Source organism: Schistocerca americana, chromosome 4, assembly GCF_021461395.2.
Source record: "Schistocerca americana isolate TAMUIC-IGC-003095 chromosome 4, iqSchAmer2.1, whole genome shotgun sequence".
Taxonomy (NCBI): Eukaryota; Metazoa; Arthropoda; class Insecta; order Orthoptera; family Acrididae; genus Schistocerca; species Schistocerca americana.
The window spans coordinates 372060301-372080459 of NC_060122.1; the positions used below are offsets into that span (position 1 = coordinate 372060301).

The following is a 20159-nucleotide window of genomic DNA, read 5'->3' on the forward strand; positions in this document are numbered from 1 at the left end:
ATCTACCAATGTGTTGTGCATATTGTGGAAAACAGTTCTAAGTACTTCATTAATAGTTCTACACATAATTATGAAACAAGAGCCAGTTTGGACTTATATTTATCAAGGAAACCAGACAAAAAAACTCAAAACAGTATTTCCTAATAGGGAATAAAATGGTACTATAAACTGTCCACGGAGATGAAAAGATCACTGAAATAAATCTGCTTAAAATGGGAACTAAAATATTCCTCATAAGTAATGCACTCTACACAATTAAAATCTATTTTGAGGACTGAAGAGCAGTGGTTAATGACGGGGAAAACTATAATGCCCTCTCAAATTACAAAACGTGATCACAATGTAATGCTTTTTACAAGAAAATCATGTCCAATGATCGAAAGGATATGACAGTACTGCCATGTCATTGTCCTTAGATCAATACCTCACTCATCATGAGGGGATGCTGACTCAGTTTTTCAGGTGTACTGAGGGGAGAACATGAAGAGGCACATGGGGCATAGTTGCATGTTTACAAGCCCGTAGTCAGTTTTCTGAATAGATTGGAGTTAGTGCAAGGGGTACAAGAGTGTTTGTAGTCCAAAAGTCACCAGTGGGATGTTGTTAGTGTGTGCAGTGATGCATTGCAACACCATGTTTTATGCAGGGTGTATCAAAAAGAATTGTCTGATTTAAAAAATATAACTATTATATTATTTGAGATATGTGCGTGAACAACGTACTGTTGGAAAGAGCAAACTCTTGAGTTTTACATCGTTCCCACTAGGTAGCAGCAGTGTGCCTCTGTTACCAACAACAATTAATGAACTGAGGCATTGCATAACAGCAACTGTGGAAGCTGTCACTCAAGACATGCTTGCTGCAGTGTGGGAACAATTTGAATTCCACACCGACATATGCCATGCAGTTCAAGGGGGGCATATTAAATACCTATGAAAATGCATGAAAAAAATTTTTTTTCAGTTTCCCATTCATGAAAAAACAAAATTCATTGTATATGTTTATTAGTTTCAGAAATATAGATGTGCCAAAGTGGACAGTTCTTTTTGATAGACCCTGTATGATGAGTTATCTGGTGCAAGTATTACATCAAAGAATATTGTGCAATAGGGACCAACTGAATGAGGCAGTGCAGTTGTAAGACGCTGACCTCATACAGTGGGACTTCAATTTTACGTTCTGTCATTTTATTTTCTCTGTGATAGTACACCACAAATTGTAGCAACAGTGAAAAACTCATAATATCAATGCTAAAAATTTTCTGTTTTTACCTTTATTCCTGGTAAAGTTTATTTGATTCAAAATTCTTGTTCAATGTCTCGCTTGACCTCATCCTGTTTTCTTCTTACTGACATTTGATGTGACTGAATGAGTTATAAGTGGCACAAAAGAAGATGGTTCACACTGTGGGTGATGGCAGAGTTAGGGAATATTTTGACCTGCTGCGGAGAGGGAGATGTGATAGAGGAAATGTTGACATAATCCACTATCAGCATAGCCAACAGAACTTGCATAATTTAGCTTCACCGTGCAATGATGATGGGTCAAGTACATTTCACACTGTTTTTTTTTGCAAGAACTGATGTAATCGTGATGTGGTGGCGCAGTGAAGGCAACCAGGAATGAGGATATTGATTTGTCGATCACTATAGCATCAAGTTGATGTTTATGGATTGTTAGTGACAGGAAAGTTGTAGCAAGAACTCTTTAGGGAAATATGTGTTTGTGCAATATGCAAAATATTTGTGACAAGTAAGAATATGAATGTTATTGCTCAATGTTTCACCTCTTAGGTTCCTGCCCAACCACACACTCAGAAATCACCACACATTTGGAAATTAACAGAAAAATATTTGTTTCATCCTACGTTTTCTAACCGGAAACAAATGTTTACCATAATCAAATATTGCAGAACATATTGTATTACAATCCTAAAGAACATGATAGCAAAGCTAAGTTGAAAAGGGGGGGGGGGAAATGGTATGCAGCAAGTTGCGCAAACTTATAACCTCTAATTCAGCTAACCACAATGTTAGCCATTACATTACACCTAAATCATCTGAATTTTGTACTGTGTATTAGTTATCATAATATCTTCTGAAGCCTTACATCGTTGAGCACATTTCACACTATCTTTTGCAGGAAATGACATAATCGTGACATGGTGGCACTGTGAAGACAACCAGGAATGAGGCTATTGATTTGTTGATAATGACATTTAATGATAATTGTGACATATTTGTGATATGCTTTCATTGCACCATTGCTTTTAAATGGCATACTGTGCACACATGTCACACACTACAAAGGAAATGAATAATCAAAATGCACGCAGTCCACATAGGAGTCATACAAAAGCACTCACAAAAGCTGACATTTGGAAGTCCACTAGTGACGTCATCACTGATTTGTTTAAAAAAAAAAAAAAAGTGTAAAGGTGGTGGTTAGTGTTTAACGTCCCGTCGACAACGAGGTCATTAGAGACGGAGCTCATGCTCGGGTTAGGGAAGGATTGGGAAGGAAATCGGCCGTGCCCTTTCAAAGGAACCATCCCGGCATTTGCCTGAAGCAATTTAGGGAAATTACGGAAAACCTAAATCAGGATGGCTGGAGACGGGATAGAACCGTCGTCCTCCCGAATGCGAGTCCAGTGTGCTAACCACTGTGAAAAAAAGTGTAAAGCTGCGTACACACTGTCACTGGAAACATGCTTCTGTTGGGAACATTATATCCTACAATGTTTCACATCTATTTTGGATTTTGTTTCTGTCCATACTGGCAGCAAACATTTCTCGGTGTATTCACACTGTCTGCAATGCTATTTGTTGTATTGTTTTCATATTGTCTGCCATGTCACGTCTAGAGACGAGGAAACTGTAACAAGTGTTGCTGCATTATTAATACATGAAGGTTCATGGAAACAAAATGAAAGACATCATCGTCATTCATTCTTCCTTATTTATTGTCACTTGTGACCTGAAGGCCATACGCAGTGTTTTGTAGCTTTACGGAATAAGATTGCATTTATCAAAGAATTTTGTAATTGGTTTTAAAAACAACGATGGAGAGTTTATATAGTAATTGGTAATGGTTGATAAAATTGTTTTAGCTGAGCTTTGAAATATAATTGTTGGGGGAACTGAATTTGGAATATGGAAGACATCTCTAGCTTCCATAATTTTACTTGGATATTGTCTAATGATTTTGATTTGTGTGAGTTTATCTTATTCCCCCGGCCACCAAACTCCCCAGATTCAAACACAACTGAGAATATGTGGGACCACCTCAATCGAGCTTTTCGTGTCATTTATCCTCAACTGAGAAACTTAGTGCAGCTGGGCATGGCACTGGAGCCATCATGACTCAAAATCACTGTCAGTATATTCCAGAACATTGTTGATTCTTTTCCCATGTGCCTCACAGCAGTCTGTGCTGCAAAAGAGAGTTATTCAGGCTTTTGACAGGTGATCACATTAATGTGACCGGATAGTGTATATCCTGTATGTATACAGCAGAGACATTCAGAGACAAACTGATACAGAAAAATACCTGTGAATTTTTACACAATTAGATTTTTACTACTTCTCAATGCAATCCCCACCAATATTAATACACTTATCACAACTATGAACTACTTTCTTCCATACCGGTCTTGTTATTTGAGCCACTTTCCCACAATTTCTCTGACCATCTCACGTCGCTGAACTTTTTTCCGTATAATGTCTCCCAACACAATGGTGTCCTTGATCAGCTGTGCAGTGTGACGGCATGTAGAAATATCATGCCTTTTCTTTGAGATCCATGGTATTTTTCTCTCATTGCTCATTTTACTTCGTTCATCAAATGGCTCTGAGCACTATGGGACTTAACATCAGAGATCATCATTCCCCTAGAACTTAGAACTACTTAAACCTAACTAACCTAAGGACATCACACACATCCATGCTCGAGGCAGGATTCGAACCTGTGACTGTAGCAGTCGCGTGGTTCTGGACTTAAGCGCCTAGAACTGCTTGGCCACACTGGCCGGCTCTTTGTTCATCAACATGTCTGAGTAGCGGAAACTATTTATTGTATGAAATAATCACAAAAAATGACACCTTGGGCATCCATGATTTTCCTGCTGATGCTTTTGAACTGAATTTCTTTTAGACAGATGAGCTGGTGTGCTTCCATTCCAAGTTTTATCTTTTGGATTCTGGTTCAATATGGTGAACCCAAGTATCATCACACATTAAAATCTTGTTTAGAAAAGGGTCACCTTCCATCTCATTGGTGTCCTTCAAGTCTGCACACAGTCTTGTTTCCTTGCGTTGTTGGTTAACTATTTTGGGACCCACCTCACACTTGTTTCACTGTAATTGAGCTGCTTATTGATTATATTATGAACTATGCCAACAATTACTACAACTGTGTTTGCTATATGTTCAACTGTAACTCTTCGGTCTTCATGAATAATGATATCAATGTAAATTTCAAGTGAAAAAGCTGACACTTCAAGAAGCCAAGCCAGAATGCTGCTCATCAGTCACTCCCGTTAAGACCATTTTTGTACTGTTCTACCTATTTATAAAAATTTCCATAGTTCATCCAACTTTCACCATATTGTAAAATCATTTGACAAAATATTTTAGGCGGTTTTTCACCTTTGGAAAGCAAAAAACGGATCACTGAATGTAATTCAACTAATTTGGAAACTAAGTGGATGTGTCACCATTAAATGCAATATTGAGGTTATAAGCAACACAATTTTTATCTGTCAGCTGTTCTCAGCTCATCCCAGCAATGCCACCCTAAGGTTACGAAAGTGCAAAACTCGTCCTACCAACTGTTTCTTACACAGTTCGTTTCCTTAAGTAATGAATGTCCCTCATATATTTTGAGCTATTTATTTGCACTGTATTATGATGACACGTCCTACATAATTTATTTTGGACATTTTTCTGTAAATGAGCTTTATGATGTGAGATACTTACGTTAATGTATCAGATTTTGTTGAACTACTAAAAAAAAAAAAAAATTTCTAACCTTATCTTTGACAGAAGAGGAAACAGACACTTCTCCATCAGTTATGCTCACAATCATCTCTGTTCAGAGTGACTTGTCGAATGCAGAAAGTATTGTTTAACATGCACATAACATATGAGATGACTGAGGTGGATAAAGTAGAAACAACAAGAATATCAACAAATATGCTATGGACTTCGAAGCAAACAAATAGTACACTCCATACCTCATGTACTAACAATTTGTTCTCCATGAAATAAAAGAACAGAAAGAGGTTCTGTAAGTATAATCCATCTTAACCCATGGTTCTTTATGCAAATGTATGTGAGGGAGAAACTAGCAAAAGCAAAGCGAACTGGTTAGAAAACAAGATGGAAGCAATATATATTGTAGGAAGAGAGCTTGATGATTACTTAGTGATTACAAAAACTAGATTTTTGAAAACTGTATTTTACAGGGCATTATTACCTCAATCCAGCATGGAGTTTCCTTTATGGACTGGCGTGGGTAGTCTGGACCCCAACCCTTCACAAAACTCAGTCGTAAGATGCAAAGCCTCCTCAAATCATCGACTCCAATTCCCGCAGCTGCACTTAAACCTAAAAGTAACACATGGAAAGTCCATATTACAGACACTGAAATAATTACTACAGGTTCTTCTCATCCACTTCTGTGGTACAAGTGGTTAGAGTTCAAAAACTAACAGCTGATATCATTTTACACATGTAACTTAATTTTATTCTTCAGACATTTAGCTGTTTACAATCAAACTTTCTTCCCTAAACCAATAACAAGGTTATAAAGAGTAAGATTACTATCATAATTTTCATCCTTTAAAAGTTATATCACGTCAATAATGGGTTTTGTAGTTTCAAAATCGAACAAATACTGCTCCATTTTGTGTAAAGAGCTGCCTTTTTGATCTACAAATTCTCAGTCTACTCAGAGAATAAATAATAAATCCAACAATTATTTTTCCACGTATAAGCAACAAGAGTCTTCCAGATTTCAAGAAACATCATCACTTTATATGACCAAAACTGTCACAGGGAGACAAATGACAATGTCTATAGTAATCTAGATCAAACAATGGAAAACCAGGACGGAGGTAACAATATTATGAAAAGGAAAGTTGCTATTCACAATATAGCGAAGATGCTGAATCACAGAAAGGCACAATAAAAAGACTGTCACAAATATAACTTTCAGATGGTAAGGCTTTTGTCAAAATTAGATGACAGACACACACACACACACACACACACACACACACACACGACTGCAGTCTCAGGCAACTGGGCCACACTGCTGTGTGTGTGTGTGTGTGTGTGTGTGTGTGTGTGTGTGTGCCATCTAATTTTGATGAAGACCTTACTGGCCAAAAGCTATATTTGTGACAGTCTTTTTATTGTACCTATCTGTGACTCAGCATCTCCGCTATATGGTGAGTAGCAACTTTCCTTTTCATAATATTGTTAGAGTAATATAGACATGTACATAACATTAACAAAGTGCTGTGCTCAGCAAGCAATGCCCCCCCCCCCCCTCTAAATAGCATGAATGTGTACTCTGCAACAGAGTAGCCATGGCATTGGTGCTTAATCGGGCACTATATGGATCATCCTCCTTAATACTGAAAGCTCAGGTCTTCACAGATTGCAATTTCCTCTACAGCATGTGCTGCTTTTCAAAAACTAATTTACCCTCAACTAATGTCAACTGCTTCACTGATGTTTACCTACTTTCCAATCTCACTTAGTCATTGTCATCAATGGCAATCCTCTACATCCCTTTCATATAGGCTATTTTCTTTCCTTTGCTCCATTCCCCCCCCCCCCCCCCCTCCCCCGCCCCTTCTATTTTCGGTTTGTCCTTTCCTTAACTATTACTTGTTAACTGCACTCTCTGTCACTTTTAGCTGCTTTGGTTAAAAAAAATTTCTTGTTACAAGCATTTAACTTTGTAATTCTCTCTCCCCTCCTGCCTTGCTCTTTTGTTTGGATTCCTGGCTAATTGTTGCAGTTAATTCCAGAACTGCCTCATTTTCTGAGTAAGGTGTAAGTTGTTAGGGTACTGGACTCACATTTTTGAGGAATAAGTGAAACAGAGCAAGTGCAGACGACTGGAATGGATGTGTGTAGTGTGGTGTTATGTTTGTGCTGGATGATGACAAGAGAAGGGAGTGTGTGAAACATGGTGCCAGCACACAGGCTACTCTTATCAAATAACACCAGGGGACTGCCATGCTCTCAGTCGGATCACCATCAACAGTATCACATGCTCTCATTCCATGAGATGCTGCACAGAAGTTTGGAATTTAATCCAGGACACTGGTGCAAAGCCTGGTGAGCAGGATCTCTTGGCACCAGCCGTCTTTCCCTTTGCCTGTGTAGAAGCTAGCAATATGCCACAGTCAGGCCATATAGTTTGCTCATGTCTGTGGGGTAAGAGCTGTGTGCATTTATCATCTGCAGAGAATATCTTTAACTGCAAAACAAAGGATGCCTTTGACTAAAATGGTCTTCTAGATAAAGATGTACAATTATTGGCAACAAATCTAAATTAAAAACTACTATGAGGGGGTAAAAAAAAAGGGGCGGGGTACAGTTGTCCCATCAGTGCTTCCACTGTTCGAAACGTTTTTGTAGTCATATGGCTGACAGCTCCTTCCTCGTTTTTTTCCTCGACTTCTTCAATGTTGTCAAGTCAGTGTCCTTTCATGACCTTTTTCATGCATACAAATTAGAAAGTCACAAAGAGCCAGGTTAGGTGAATAAGGTGCATGGGGCAATGGAACAATACCATTTTTAGCCAAAAACTGCGTAATAGAGATGGTTGTGTGTGCAGGCGTGTCGTCGTGGTGGAAGAAACAGTTTCCTGTCTGTCACAAATTGAGTCTTTTTTAATAAACACTACTGTGCAATCTTCTTAAAACTTCCAAATAAAAGGTTACATTGACGGTCTGACCTGGGGCAACAAATCCTGAATGAACTATACCCTTGGCATCATAAAAGCAAATCAGCATTGTTTTGATGTTTCATTTGACTTGACAACATTTTTTTGGATGGGATGACGATGATGTCTTCCATTGACTTGACTGTTGCTTTGTTTCTGGGTCATAACCATACCATGACTCATCAACAGTAATGACATTTGACAGAAAATTTGGATCAGTTTCAAGCTGTTGTTTCAAAGCATTGCATGTTTCACCTCGCCATTCCTTTTGATTGTCAGTCAGAGTCCAAGGTACAAACTTGGCAGCAATCCTTTTCATTACCAAATCTTCTGTTAAAATTCACTGAACCAAGCTCCAAGATAACCCATTAATCTCTAACACTTGATCAATTGTCTGTCGATGGGCTGTGGGCACAAGCTCTTGAATTTTTTCAATATTTTCATTGATTTGGGCAGTTTATGGACATCCAGAATGAGGTTTGGCATCAATTGACATGTCACCATTTTTAAATAGAGCAAACCTTTCGTACATTTGAGTTTTCCCCATAGTGTCATCTTGGTAAGCTGTTTTCAACATTAAAACAGTTTCAGCAGCATTTTTATCGAGTAGAAAACAAAATTTCACAGCTGCACGTTGTTCACTTAAACTTGCCATCATAAAAAACAAAACAAGAACAAAACAGCGCTAGCGAAAGCAATCACAGCAGGTGAACAGAATACGCCAGGTCGACAATACAGGCGGCACTGAACTGGCAATGAGTTGCGTTATACACGCCCAGTCGCAGAAATGTGTACTACACAAGCTCCGCCCATGGCAATGTTATTCCGTCCCCCTGTGCACCTGCACATTCACTGCTATCAGTGCGTGACTACTGCACAAAAAATGAAATCACTACGCTGCCTCATCCTCTGCTCTCTCCAGACCTGCTCCCTATGGACCTTTTTTTTTATTTCCAAAGTTGAAATCCCCATTGAAAGGATGAAGATTTGCAATGATAGATGAGATAAAAGAAAATTCGCAGATGGCGTTTCGCGTAATCCAGTAAGAGGCGTATCAAGACTGCTTCTGGAAGTGGAAACTGTGTTGGGAGCAGTGCATCAATTGTAGAGGAGATTATTTTGAAGCAGATTGTGCACAATAAGTAAAAGGTAAGCATAGAAAATTTTTGTGGACAAAGTTCCAGAATTTTTTAAACAGACCTCGTATTAGCAAAAGGAAGTCACAGCCTATAAACATGGTGGATCAAAATAGTCAAAATAGTTTTAAAGAAGCCAAAAAGAAAATACGCCACAACCTTGAATCTCTTTTCTGGTGCCTGGCTTAGGCAAATGTAAAATCTACAAAGCAGTTATGAAATTGAAGACAGGAGCCACACCAAAATTTTTCAAGCACTGACCAATATCATTGGCTATGATGGATAAAGTTAAAGAAAGACTGAACAAAGAAGGAATCTGGAAGCCAGTGAAACCCAGTTAATGAGCTACACAACTGTGGCTGTACCTGAGCCAAATGGATCAATAAGAAGCTGTGGAGATTTTAAAGAATGACCAGTATCCAATCCCTAGGCCAAAGGAGCTCTTTCAAAAAATTAGATATGGCAAATGTTTTACAAAAACTGATGTATTGGACACACATCCGCAGTGGGAAGTAGATGTAGAACTCAACAAGATGACAGTTGGCAATACTCCAGTTGGTCTGTTTGTTTAGCAGATGTTACCATTCGGCATAACAAGTGCTCCTGCAATATACTAACAATTTGTGGAAGAAATGACAAGTGTGAGGGTAATCCCAAAAGTAAGGTCTCCTATTTTTTTTTAAAAGTACATAGACTTTTTTATTTCTACAATGGTTGACATCAGTTTACAGCTTGAACATTTAGCTTATTTTTTGACATAATCACCATTTCTGTTGATGCATTTTTGTAGATGCTGTGGCAGTTTTTATATGCCCATGTCATACCAGCTCGCCGCCATGCTGTTCAGAAAGCTATGAACCTCTTCTTTCACCTCGTCGTCAGAGCTGAATCGCTTTCTGGCCAAATGTTCTTTTAACCTAGGGAACAGGTGATAATCACTGGGCACCAAGTCATGACTATAGGGGTGGGTGGGTGATTATGTTGTACTGAAACTTTTGCAGGAGAGCAATGGTTTGCCGAGCGATGTGTGAGCGAGCGTTGTCATGGAGAATGTGTACGCCCTTGCACAACATTCCTATTTTCCGGTTCCGAACTGCCTGTTTGAGTTTTTTCAGAGTCTCACAGTACCTGTCAGTGTTAATTGTGGTCCCAGTGGGCATAAAGTCGATCAACAATACCTCTTTCCGATCGCAAAAGACGGTTGTCATGACTTTACCGGCAGACCGTGTTTGTTTGAATTTCCGTGTCTTTGGTGAAGAAGGATGCCACCACTGGCGCGATTGTTGCTTGGTCTCAGGTGTAAAGTGGTATGCCCCGGTTTCGTCACCCATGACTATTGACTCCAGAAAGTTATTCTGCTCAGCTGCAAGGCGGTGAAGGAATGCATGGGAAGCATCAACTCATTGCCGCGTGTGGTCCTCAGTCAGCACGCGTGGCACCCATCTTGCGCACACCTTCTGGTAGTTCAATCTTTCCGTTAAAATTCTGTAAGCAGTGCTTTGGGAAACCTCAAGAACCAACATGCAGAGATCATACAGGGTGACCCGCCGATCTTCACGCATGCTTTGCTAAACCTTCAACACTGTCTCCTCAGAAATTGACGATCTCCCGCTCCTTTGTTCGTCGTGAATTTCGGTCCGACCAGCTGCCAATTCTTTACACCACTTATGAACATATTTGACATCCATGCATGACTCACCATACACTTCCATCAATTGGTGATGGATTTCAATCGGTGCAGTGCCCTTTGCATTCAAAAACCGAATAACTGCGCGCAATTCTCACTTGGCGGTAACATCCAATGGGAGCTCCAGTCTCAACGGCTGCCAAGCCAAGACTGAGTGCCTCAGCATGGCGTGCGTATATTTACAAACAGCATGTGAAGCACTCTTCATAACAGTGTGACCAACTGCCACACAAACAGACCTCTGTACTTATAAAAAAATAGGAGACCTTACTTTTGGGATTACCCTCGTACCATACCAGAACATGCCGATTACTTGGATGACATAACTGTCACAGGCACAAACATGGATGAACACGTGGAGAATTTGGACAAGCTTTTCACATGACTGGAAGAACATGGCCTCACATGCAATAGAAAGAAATGTGAATTCCTTCAAAAACAAAGAAGAATACCTAGGCCATGAGGAATCCAGCAATCCACCAACATGGAAGCAATAAAATCTCTGACTCTTCCAAAGAATATCCAGGAACTAAAATCTTTCACTGGAAAAGTAAATAACTACAACAAATTCATCAAGTGATTTGCTGGAATTGATGGACCACTGAATCAACTTTGAAAGACAAATGCACAGTTCAAATGGACCAAGCAAGAAGCAGAAGCATTGCTTAAGCTCAAGAAGGAAATTACTTAGGAAACTAAACTGTTGCACTTTCACAGAACTAAAACTGTGGTATTAGCCACTGGTGCTTCTTTGTATGGAATGCAAGCAGTATTGTCCACAAGTATTCACATGGATCAGAAAACCTATCACTTTTACTTCCAAAACTTTAAATAAACATCAGGCCAGATATAGCACTATTCATAATTTATGAGATCAGGATATTTCACCAATACTTGTATGGAAGAAGGCATCAACTGTTTGCCAATCACAAGCCCTTGGTTGCAATATTCCAGTAATGACAGTTCAGAGGTAACAAAGATGGCCAGTCACATTGATGAGATATAACTAATACATCAGATACAGGCCAACAGAAAAACATTGCAAAGCTGATGTCTTACGCAGGCTGCCTGCAGGTCCAGATGAAAAATTCAGTACGTCCAAAGAATTTTGCTTGCAGATTAATGAAGAAATTAATAAATAGATCAATTCATTTTCAGTTGATCACAGAAAGTTTCGAGAAGCCATGAGCAAAGATGCAGCTTAAAAATGGTTCTGCATTATGTGAAGAACATCGCCAGACTATTTGCCAAAAGACAAAAAAATTTTTGAAGCCACGTTTTAGCAAAAGGACTGCCATCATCACCACCATGGCTTGTCACTTCTTCAGACAGATTTCACAATGCTTATCATACCCAAAAGCTACCGTAAAAAGATTTTGAAGAAACTTCACGAGGGACACAGGCGCATTATCAGAATGAAACAAATGCCAAGAATTGATTGGCGACTCCATGGAGTGTTCTGTGCACCATGACCAGATAATGGATATAATTGGAAGGAGAAACAGCATTGGTCGTATTTTTTTGTTTTATTATCCGCAAAATCGATTTTCGGTCACTTAGTGACCATCCTCAGTGCTGTAATATACAATTAAAATTGGTAGGCACTGGTATCAACAAGCTTAGAGCAATCTAAGCTTGTTGATACCAGTGCCTACCAATTTTAATTGTATATTACAGCACTCTGTAATATACAATTAAAATTGGTAGGCACTGGTATCAACAAGCTTAGAGCAATCTAAGCTTGTTGATACCAGTGCCTACCAATTTTAATTGTATATTACAGCACTCTGTAATATACAATTAAAATTGGTAGGCACTGGTATCAACAAGCTTAGAGCAATCTAAGCTTGTTGATACCAGTGCCTACCAATTTTAATTGTATATTACAGCACTGAGGATGGTCACTAAGTGACCGAAAATCCATTTTGCGGATAATAAAACAAAAAAAATATGACCAATGCTGTTTCTCCTTCGAATTAAATGCCAAGAAGATATTGTTGGTGGCCAAAAATTGACTAAGAAATTGAAGAAATGGTCGTACAATGTGAACTTTGTCAAATGGCAAAACCAAACCCCAAAAAGGATCTTCAAAAGGTCCCAAACAACTGAAGCATGGGAAAGGAATTCATACTAACTACGTTGAACCATTCTGGAAAACATCCTGGTCCATATTTGTGAATGCATGTCATATTTCCGTTATATATTTGACATAACCTCAGCAACAAGCCACAACAAAAGCAGTCAAAAAAATCTTTGCTATATGATGATTCCCCAGTACCACAGTTTCTGACAATGGTACAAAATTTGTATCAAAGAAATTCAAAAATTCTATGACATGAATCACACACACCACCTGACTTCACCTCAATTTCACCTTGCTTTAAATGGTGAAGAAGAAAGACTTGTCAGGACTTTCAAGGACGACATGAAAAGGGCTAAGTGGGGACAAGGGAACAAGCAAGATGCTATACAGAAAATTCTGATTCTTATCACACAACTCCAATTCCAATAATTGGAAAATCACCTGCTGAATTACTTATGACAATCACCCAAAAATCACATTGTCAAGATACTTAAGCCAAAAGATGCAGCTTCTAAAACATTGTGCACAAGTTAATAGGTGTGAAAAACTAAGTGTGTTGCGTGTAAAAGAGGTGGGAGGGGGGACGGCCAAAAATAGACAGGTCAGGAAATGACATATGTAGAAAACTAAAATGGCAAGAAAAAAGGAGTAGTTACTGTGAAGAAATGCTGGGACGGAAGGAATTTACGTAATATAAGGCCAGATGGGTGGCGAGAACCAAGGCCATATTGCAGCACTAGTTCCCACTTGTTGAGTTCGGAGAAACTGGTATCTGGGGGAAGAATCCAGATGGAACATGTGATGAAACAGGTGCCGAGGTCTCGGCTCTTATGTTGTAGAACATGCTCTGCAACAGGGTATTGAGTGTTGCCAGTATACACCCTCTGCCTATGCCCTGACTGATAACTGGGTGGTAGTCAAGCTAATGTAAAAGGCCAAACAGTGTTAACATAACAGCTGGTATATGATGTGTCGTTTCACAGGTGGCTCTCCCTTTGATAATATACGTCTTGCCAGTCACAGGACTGGAATAAGTGGTGGTAGGACGGTGCACAGGGCAATTTTTGCAGTGAGGACAGTCACAGGGGTAGGAGCCAGTGGGTAGGGAGACGGGTGCAGAAGGAGCAGCGGGTTTGACAAGGATATTGAGGATGTTGTGAGCACGATGAAAAGCTATTCTAGGTATGGTAGGCAAAATCTCAGACAGAATGGATCTCATTTCAGGGCATTATTTTACAAAGTCGTGACCTTGTCAAAGTAGCTGATGTATACATTCAAGATAGTAGCTGATTAATTTATTCAAGACCAGGGCAACACTGGGTGACAAGTAATGTGCACCGAAGTTGTTTCTTGGAGGGATCAGCAGTACCAGGATTGGATGTGATGACCCGGGAAATGTACATCTGAACTTCGGCTGTTGGGGTAATTACGTCCAGTGAAGGCTTAGGTGAGAATGGTGATGTATTGCTCTAAAGAGTTTGCATTCAAACAAATATGTTTGCCTCAAATGCCAAGGCTGTATGGAAGGGAACATTTGACTAGGAAAGGATGGAAACTGCCAAAATGTAAGTACTGTTGTCTGTTAGTAGGTTTAATGTGGATGGAAATGTGTGTACGGCCATAGGAACCAGGATGGCTCCTTCCTAATCCAACCTTTCATGGCTCACTTGCAGGAGACATTCCTGGGATCCATAAGCCTTCAGCCCCTGTTTTGGTTTAGATACAATGATGACACCTTTGCCATATGGACACATGATAAGGCTGACCTGTTAAAATTCCTGGAACTTCTACATACCTTCTTCCAATTAAATTTGTCATGTTCTTATTCCAAATTCCAAGCCACTTTTCTTGATGTTGATCTCATCCTCACTGAAAGCCCGCTACGCACTTCTGTTCACATTAAGAGGGTTAGAAAGTCAGTCTGGCCGACTTAGCAGGAGAGGCACCACAGGACATTTTAATTTCCACTGTCTATACTTTTACACATAAATTCATAAAACTTCGTCAGCATGACCAGGAAGGATAAAGTATTCACACTCACAGCAGTGGAAGTTCAAAAACATAACAATATAAATTTTTTATATGTGAAATTTCATCATTTTTTTCACTGACTATTGGCCGCATTTGTTGCTACAGGTACACTTTTCTTCATAAGTAAGAGAGATTCTTTGATGAATTTTGCACAGCATACAAATCATACTTACAGGTGTATGAAACTCTAGAATTTACTTACTTTATGAAGCAATGAAAAAGCTGTTACATTTTAAACTTCATGTTTAACTCAAATTTTATAGTTAATTGCAGTAAAACTTTATTTATATGTTTTTCAATGGACTACAGAAAAAAAGAGTATAAGTGTGAAACACGTATACATGAAATATAGCACCATACTATCAAATTAATTGGAAAACACAAATGAAAAATCCAGTAAATAAAAAGTAACGTTCTACAGAACATTATACAGGCTTACTAGGTACCATACTTAACAAGGATATAAAGAAAAATGTAAACCTCTACACAGAAAAAAACGTCCTTTTGTAAAAAAAAGTATGTAATTTTTGGTTGTTTTTTCTTTGATGCGGCAATAGCATACACTGTACCCTCAAAATGGGATAACTCTGTCATTATTTCATCAGAAACATTGTGGCACATCACAAATTGTTTCATTATTTCTAATGTATTTACTGCATTGTTAAATGTCACACTTTGTGGTGAAATGAATTCCCAGCCATGAATGGTTGTTACAACATCAAAACACTAAACCACCGAAGCCGTAAGTAAAATTATACCTGGTCTGCAGTTGCTTGCACTGCAATTGCATCTGCATGAAAAGCAGAAGAAAAGGAAACTTACTTGGGTGAAGCTGTGGACTTCACGGCGAAATGCGAAAGATATACAACAAAATTTGCTATGGGAGCTGCAAGTCGAGGACATAAAGTTGCATGAAAATCCCTATGGAAATGGACGAAAGTACATTTCAATATGTACTCAAGAAAGTGGCTCCTCATATTATGAAGCTGAACACTCTCCTCAGACATGGTACATCCGCAAAAGACAGACTTACCATAATACTGTGATTTCTAGCTACTCTAGTTTACAGTGCTGGTATAGCGCTCTAATGCTGCAGTGCACATTGACGAAAATAATACCAGAAATGCTTGAAGCTATTTATAATGCACTGAAGGAGGAATATGTGAAGGCAAATAAATTTCATACGTACTGCAGTCATGAAAAATTTTTATTTCCACAGAAGTTGTAGATTTTCTCCTTTATTACCTTGGGGGTATATCCTGGCCATAATTCATGGCTAATAACATCTGCAATTTTTTTATAGCTCTCTTTTTATTTTGTTTTTGTATCTGCCTCAAATATTTCCATCAATTTTGTTATATATGCGACGTACCATGTAAATTTGGGAGTCATACTGGAAAACATTGTGTCAGACAGCTGCAGCGGTGCTAGAGCTCCAAGCAGTTTATTTCTCCAAGCAGTAAATGTGAAACGAACGCTTCCTTTGATCAAATCTAAAGTGAGGCGCTAGATTTGATCAAAGAAAATTTGACAAATGCCTAACTTTGATAAAGTTCCTTATTACACTACCAAATTTTATTATAGTCTAATAGCGGCCTTACCAATCCACTTCCCAGCAATCCACTTTGAAACACTGTGCCTTAACTTGTGCACACTGTGGATATTTTGCTGGGAAAAAAACCGTATAAGTGAGAAAAAAGTATAAAAATGTATAAATGAATTTTTACTGTACCTCCATTTTTACCACAGTTTTTAACAAATTGGAAAATTCTAGAGTTTCATAGATCTGTAAGTATGGTTAGTATGCTGTGCAAAATTCATCGAAGAATCTCTCTTACTTATGAAGAAAAGTGTACCTATAGCAACAAATACAGCCAATAGTAAGTGAAAAAATGATGAAATTTCACATGTAAAAAAAAAAAAAAAAAAAATTATGTTTTTGAACTTCCAATGCTATGAGTGTGAATCCTGAATCCTTTCTGGTCATGCTGACAAAGATTTATGATTTTATTTGCAAAAGTTCAAACAGTGGAAATTAAAATTTCCTGTGGTGCCTCTCCTGCTCCAAGTGTGGTCATTTGACATCGTACCACACTTAAACCTACTAACAAACAACAGTACTTACATTTTGATGGTTGCCATCCTTTCCATGTCAAACATTCCCTCCCATACAGCCTTGGCATTTGAGGCAAACATATTTGTTCAGATGCAGACTCTTTAAAGCAATACATCAACATTCACACCTCAGCCTTCACTGGATGTAATTACTGCAACAGTCTAGTTCAAAAGCAGATTTCCCAGGCCACCACATCAAATTTTGGCACTGCTGATCCCTCCAAAAAACAACTTCGGAGCACACCACCTGCCACCCTGTATTCTCCTGGTCTTACATGTATCAATCAGCTACTTCAACAAGGTTATGGATTCCTAATATTGTGTCCTGAAATGAGATCCATTCTGTCTGAGATTTTGCCAACCACACCTAGAAGAGCTTTTTGTCACCCTCCCATCACCGCAATATTCTTGTCAGACCCTATGCTCCTCCTACACCCATCTCTCTACCCCATGACTCCTAACCCTGTGACTGTCCCTGCTGCAAGACTTTTCCTACGCACCCTTTTAACATCACTTATTCCAGCCCTGTAACTTGCAAAACTTATATTATCAAAGGGAGAGGCACCTGTGAAACAACACGTGATATACTAGCTGTTATGTAAACACTGTTCAGCCTTTTACATCAGCATGACTACCACCCAGTTATCAGTCAGGGCATAGGCAGAGGGTGTATACTGGTAACACACGTTATCCTGTTGCAGAGCATGCTCTACAACATGAGAGCCATAAGCTCAGCGCCTGTTTCATCACACGTGCCATCTGGATTCTTCCCCCAGATACCAGTTTCTCCTAACTCAACAAGTGGGAACTAGTGCTGTATCATGTACTTGGTGCTCACCACCCACCTGACCTTAATTTATGTAAATGCCTTCCATCTCAGCATTTCTTCACAGTAACTACTCCTTTTTTTCACTCCATTGTAGTTTCCTACATCTGTCATTTCCTGCCCCGTCTATTTTTCACCATCCCCCTCCCACCTCTTTTACATGCAACACACTTAGCTTTTCACTCTTGTGCATAATGATTTAGTAGTAATCTCTGTCTTGCATACTACTCTGGCTTCCACCTTTAAGCTCTCAAGTTTTCAAATCTCATCTGGTGCAGTCCCCAACAGTTGGTCTTTCCTTCTCACCCTGTCTGCTAAATCTCCATTGACCCTGGGTGACTTCTCTGAGCTGTACCCATTTTCCTAAACCTATCCATCCTTTTCCTTCACTCCTCATCCTTGCCCTTCAATTCCTCTGCCAGAAGAAGGAACTACTGGTTCTAAAGGTTGTAAAAGTTAAACCTTTGTGTGAGTGTTTTCTCCTGCTGCCTCAAGGTGAGTAAATTTTTAATCTAGCCATTTACATTAATTTGTTAAGTGTGTTATATCCACATGTAGCTGGATATCAGAGCACATGTCGGTACTCAGGGGAGAAACAGGTGAAGCGCAAGGTGGAAGGGCTGTCTGTGTAAGAGAACACACTACCAAGCAGTAGTCGAGCTAAACACAACTGACCAACAGCAGAGAAAATAACAGACTAGAAAAACCACTTAACCAACCTAGGCAACAAAGAGAGGTAAAGCAAGAACCTTCACCACAATTATGTCAACAAGCCAAAAACAAAGAGAGGGAGACAATCCAAAACACTATCAGGTAGAAGAACCATGTGGCAACCTATGTTGTTATTAGTTCATAGTACAGAAATGACAGTAATCAGCAATATCAGATGCAAGTACAGAACAGACTGACTGTTTGCAGGTCAGCCATATTTATATGGGGTGTGAAGAACACTACTGGCCAGCATATTTATGTGGTGAGATGGGTGGCGAACTCGTTATGAGCATGCAGTGCTGCTGTGAAACTATGTCCTCTACTGGCCACTTAGGTCCATTTCCTCCAGCGGATATTTAATTTCCGCTGAGGCTGATACCATACCTTCCTCCTCCCCCCCAAAACAGGTATGTATGGACAGAAACGCCCCGGACAGTGCTGTGAAGGTACGGACGAAGACCCATGCCTTTCGATTGCAGGCAGTGGGAAGGAAGGTGTCCGACGGCATCTATCAGTACATTGCTGGTGATGAGCATGCAAGGGGGATCCACCAATCCATATGTACATAGAAGGTATTGCTCGGGGAGCAGCTACCAGGAGCACTGGCTGTGGTGCCTCGGTGTCACCAGAATGCTTGTACTCGGGGTCAGACGTGGTTGTGGCGGCGGCGCTCGAGTCCCTTCTCTTTTTTGGAGCAACGTAACTCGCTACCCGTGGGTCTCCACTACCTTTACTACATTTGAGTAATTGTAGATCATGCTGCTCAGCAGACTGTGGTTTACTTTAACAGCTGCTTTACAGCCGGCACCATCTCAAACCTCACTTTTGGTTGGTCCCCATCCTCCACAGTCGCTCCCATCCTTGTTCATTCCATCCTCTTGTAACCTCCCCCATACGTTCTAGATACCCCCTAGCACTTTTTAACTCCACAATAGTTATCCCATATCTCCATTCCTTTATATTTTTCGCATCCTTGGGTCTCTCACTGTGCTATTTTCTTAACGTATTTTGTCCCTCCTTATGGATATAGGAACCAACAACTTCCCCTGTGCATATTTGCATACCTACACATTTCACCCCATCGTTCTTCTTCGGCCCTCATCTCACACCCCTTCCTTGATCCTCTCAATAGTCTGGTTAGTAGTGACATATCTCCATTTACATTTACCTGCCCCATATAGGTTTTTCCATAAATAAACTAGTGGAAAGAGTGATGATGACAAAGAGAACATTTTGAAAAACACTTTGAATGTATTCATATTTTGGTATCCCAAAAAGTGACAGACAAGCCTCCATCAGATTTTTCATATCACACAGGAAAACTTCGAAGTGTGTATCTGCAAAAGTTTACTTTGCTATAGTATGTCAGGTAGTATGTATCACATGCCCCCTGTCACACCTCCATCCCCAAAAAATGAGAAGACCACTGTTTCGACTCTACTAATAGACGTCGATTTATGCACACACAGAAAAATCTGTTTGGTTTGCTTTACTTATTCAATACCGATTTTATAAACAGTGTTTCAATATTCACGACTTAAAATTAGATTTTTTAACTGCTATATAGAATTTGGTGGCACAAAAATTCAAATCAACATTCATTTTTTG

General features: G+C 39.5%; 1 protein-coding gene across 3 annotated transcripts in view; it reads right to left on the reverse strand.

Moving 5' to 3' along the window:
• The window catches only part of LOC124612636 (mothers against decapentaplegic homolog 4), a 168705-nt gene that overhangs the window by 14550 nt on the left and 133996 nt on the right, over positions 1-20159 (reverse strand). For all 3 annotated transcript variants that reach the window (XM_047140935.1, XM_047140933.1, XM_047140934.1), the window contains one exon: positions 5476-5606. In XM_047140935.1, coding sequence (XP_046996891.1) covers positions 5476-5606 — 131 coding nt within the window. The remainder of the gene's footprint in view (positions 1-5475; positions 5607-20159) is intronic.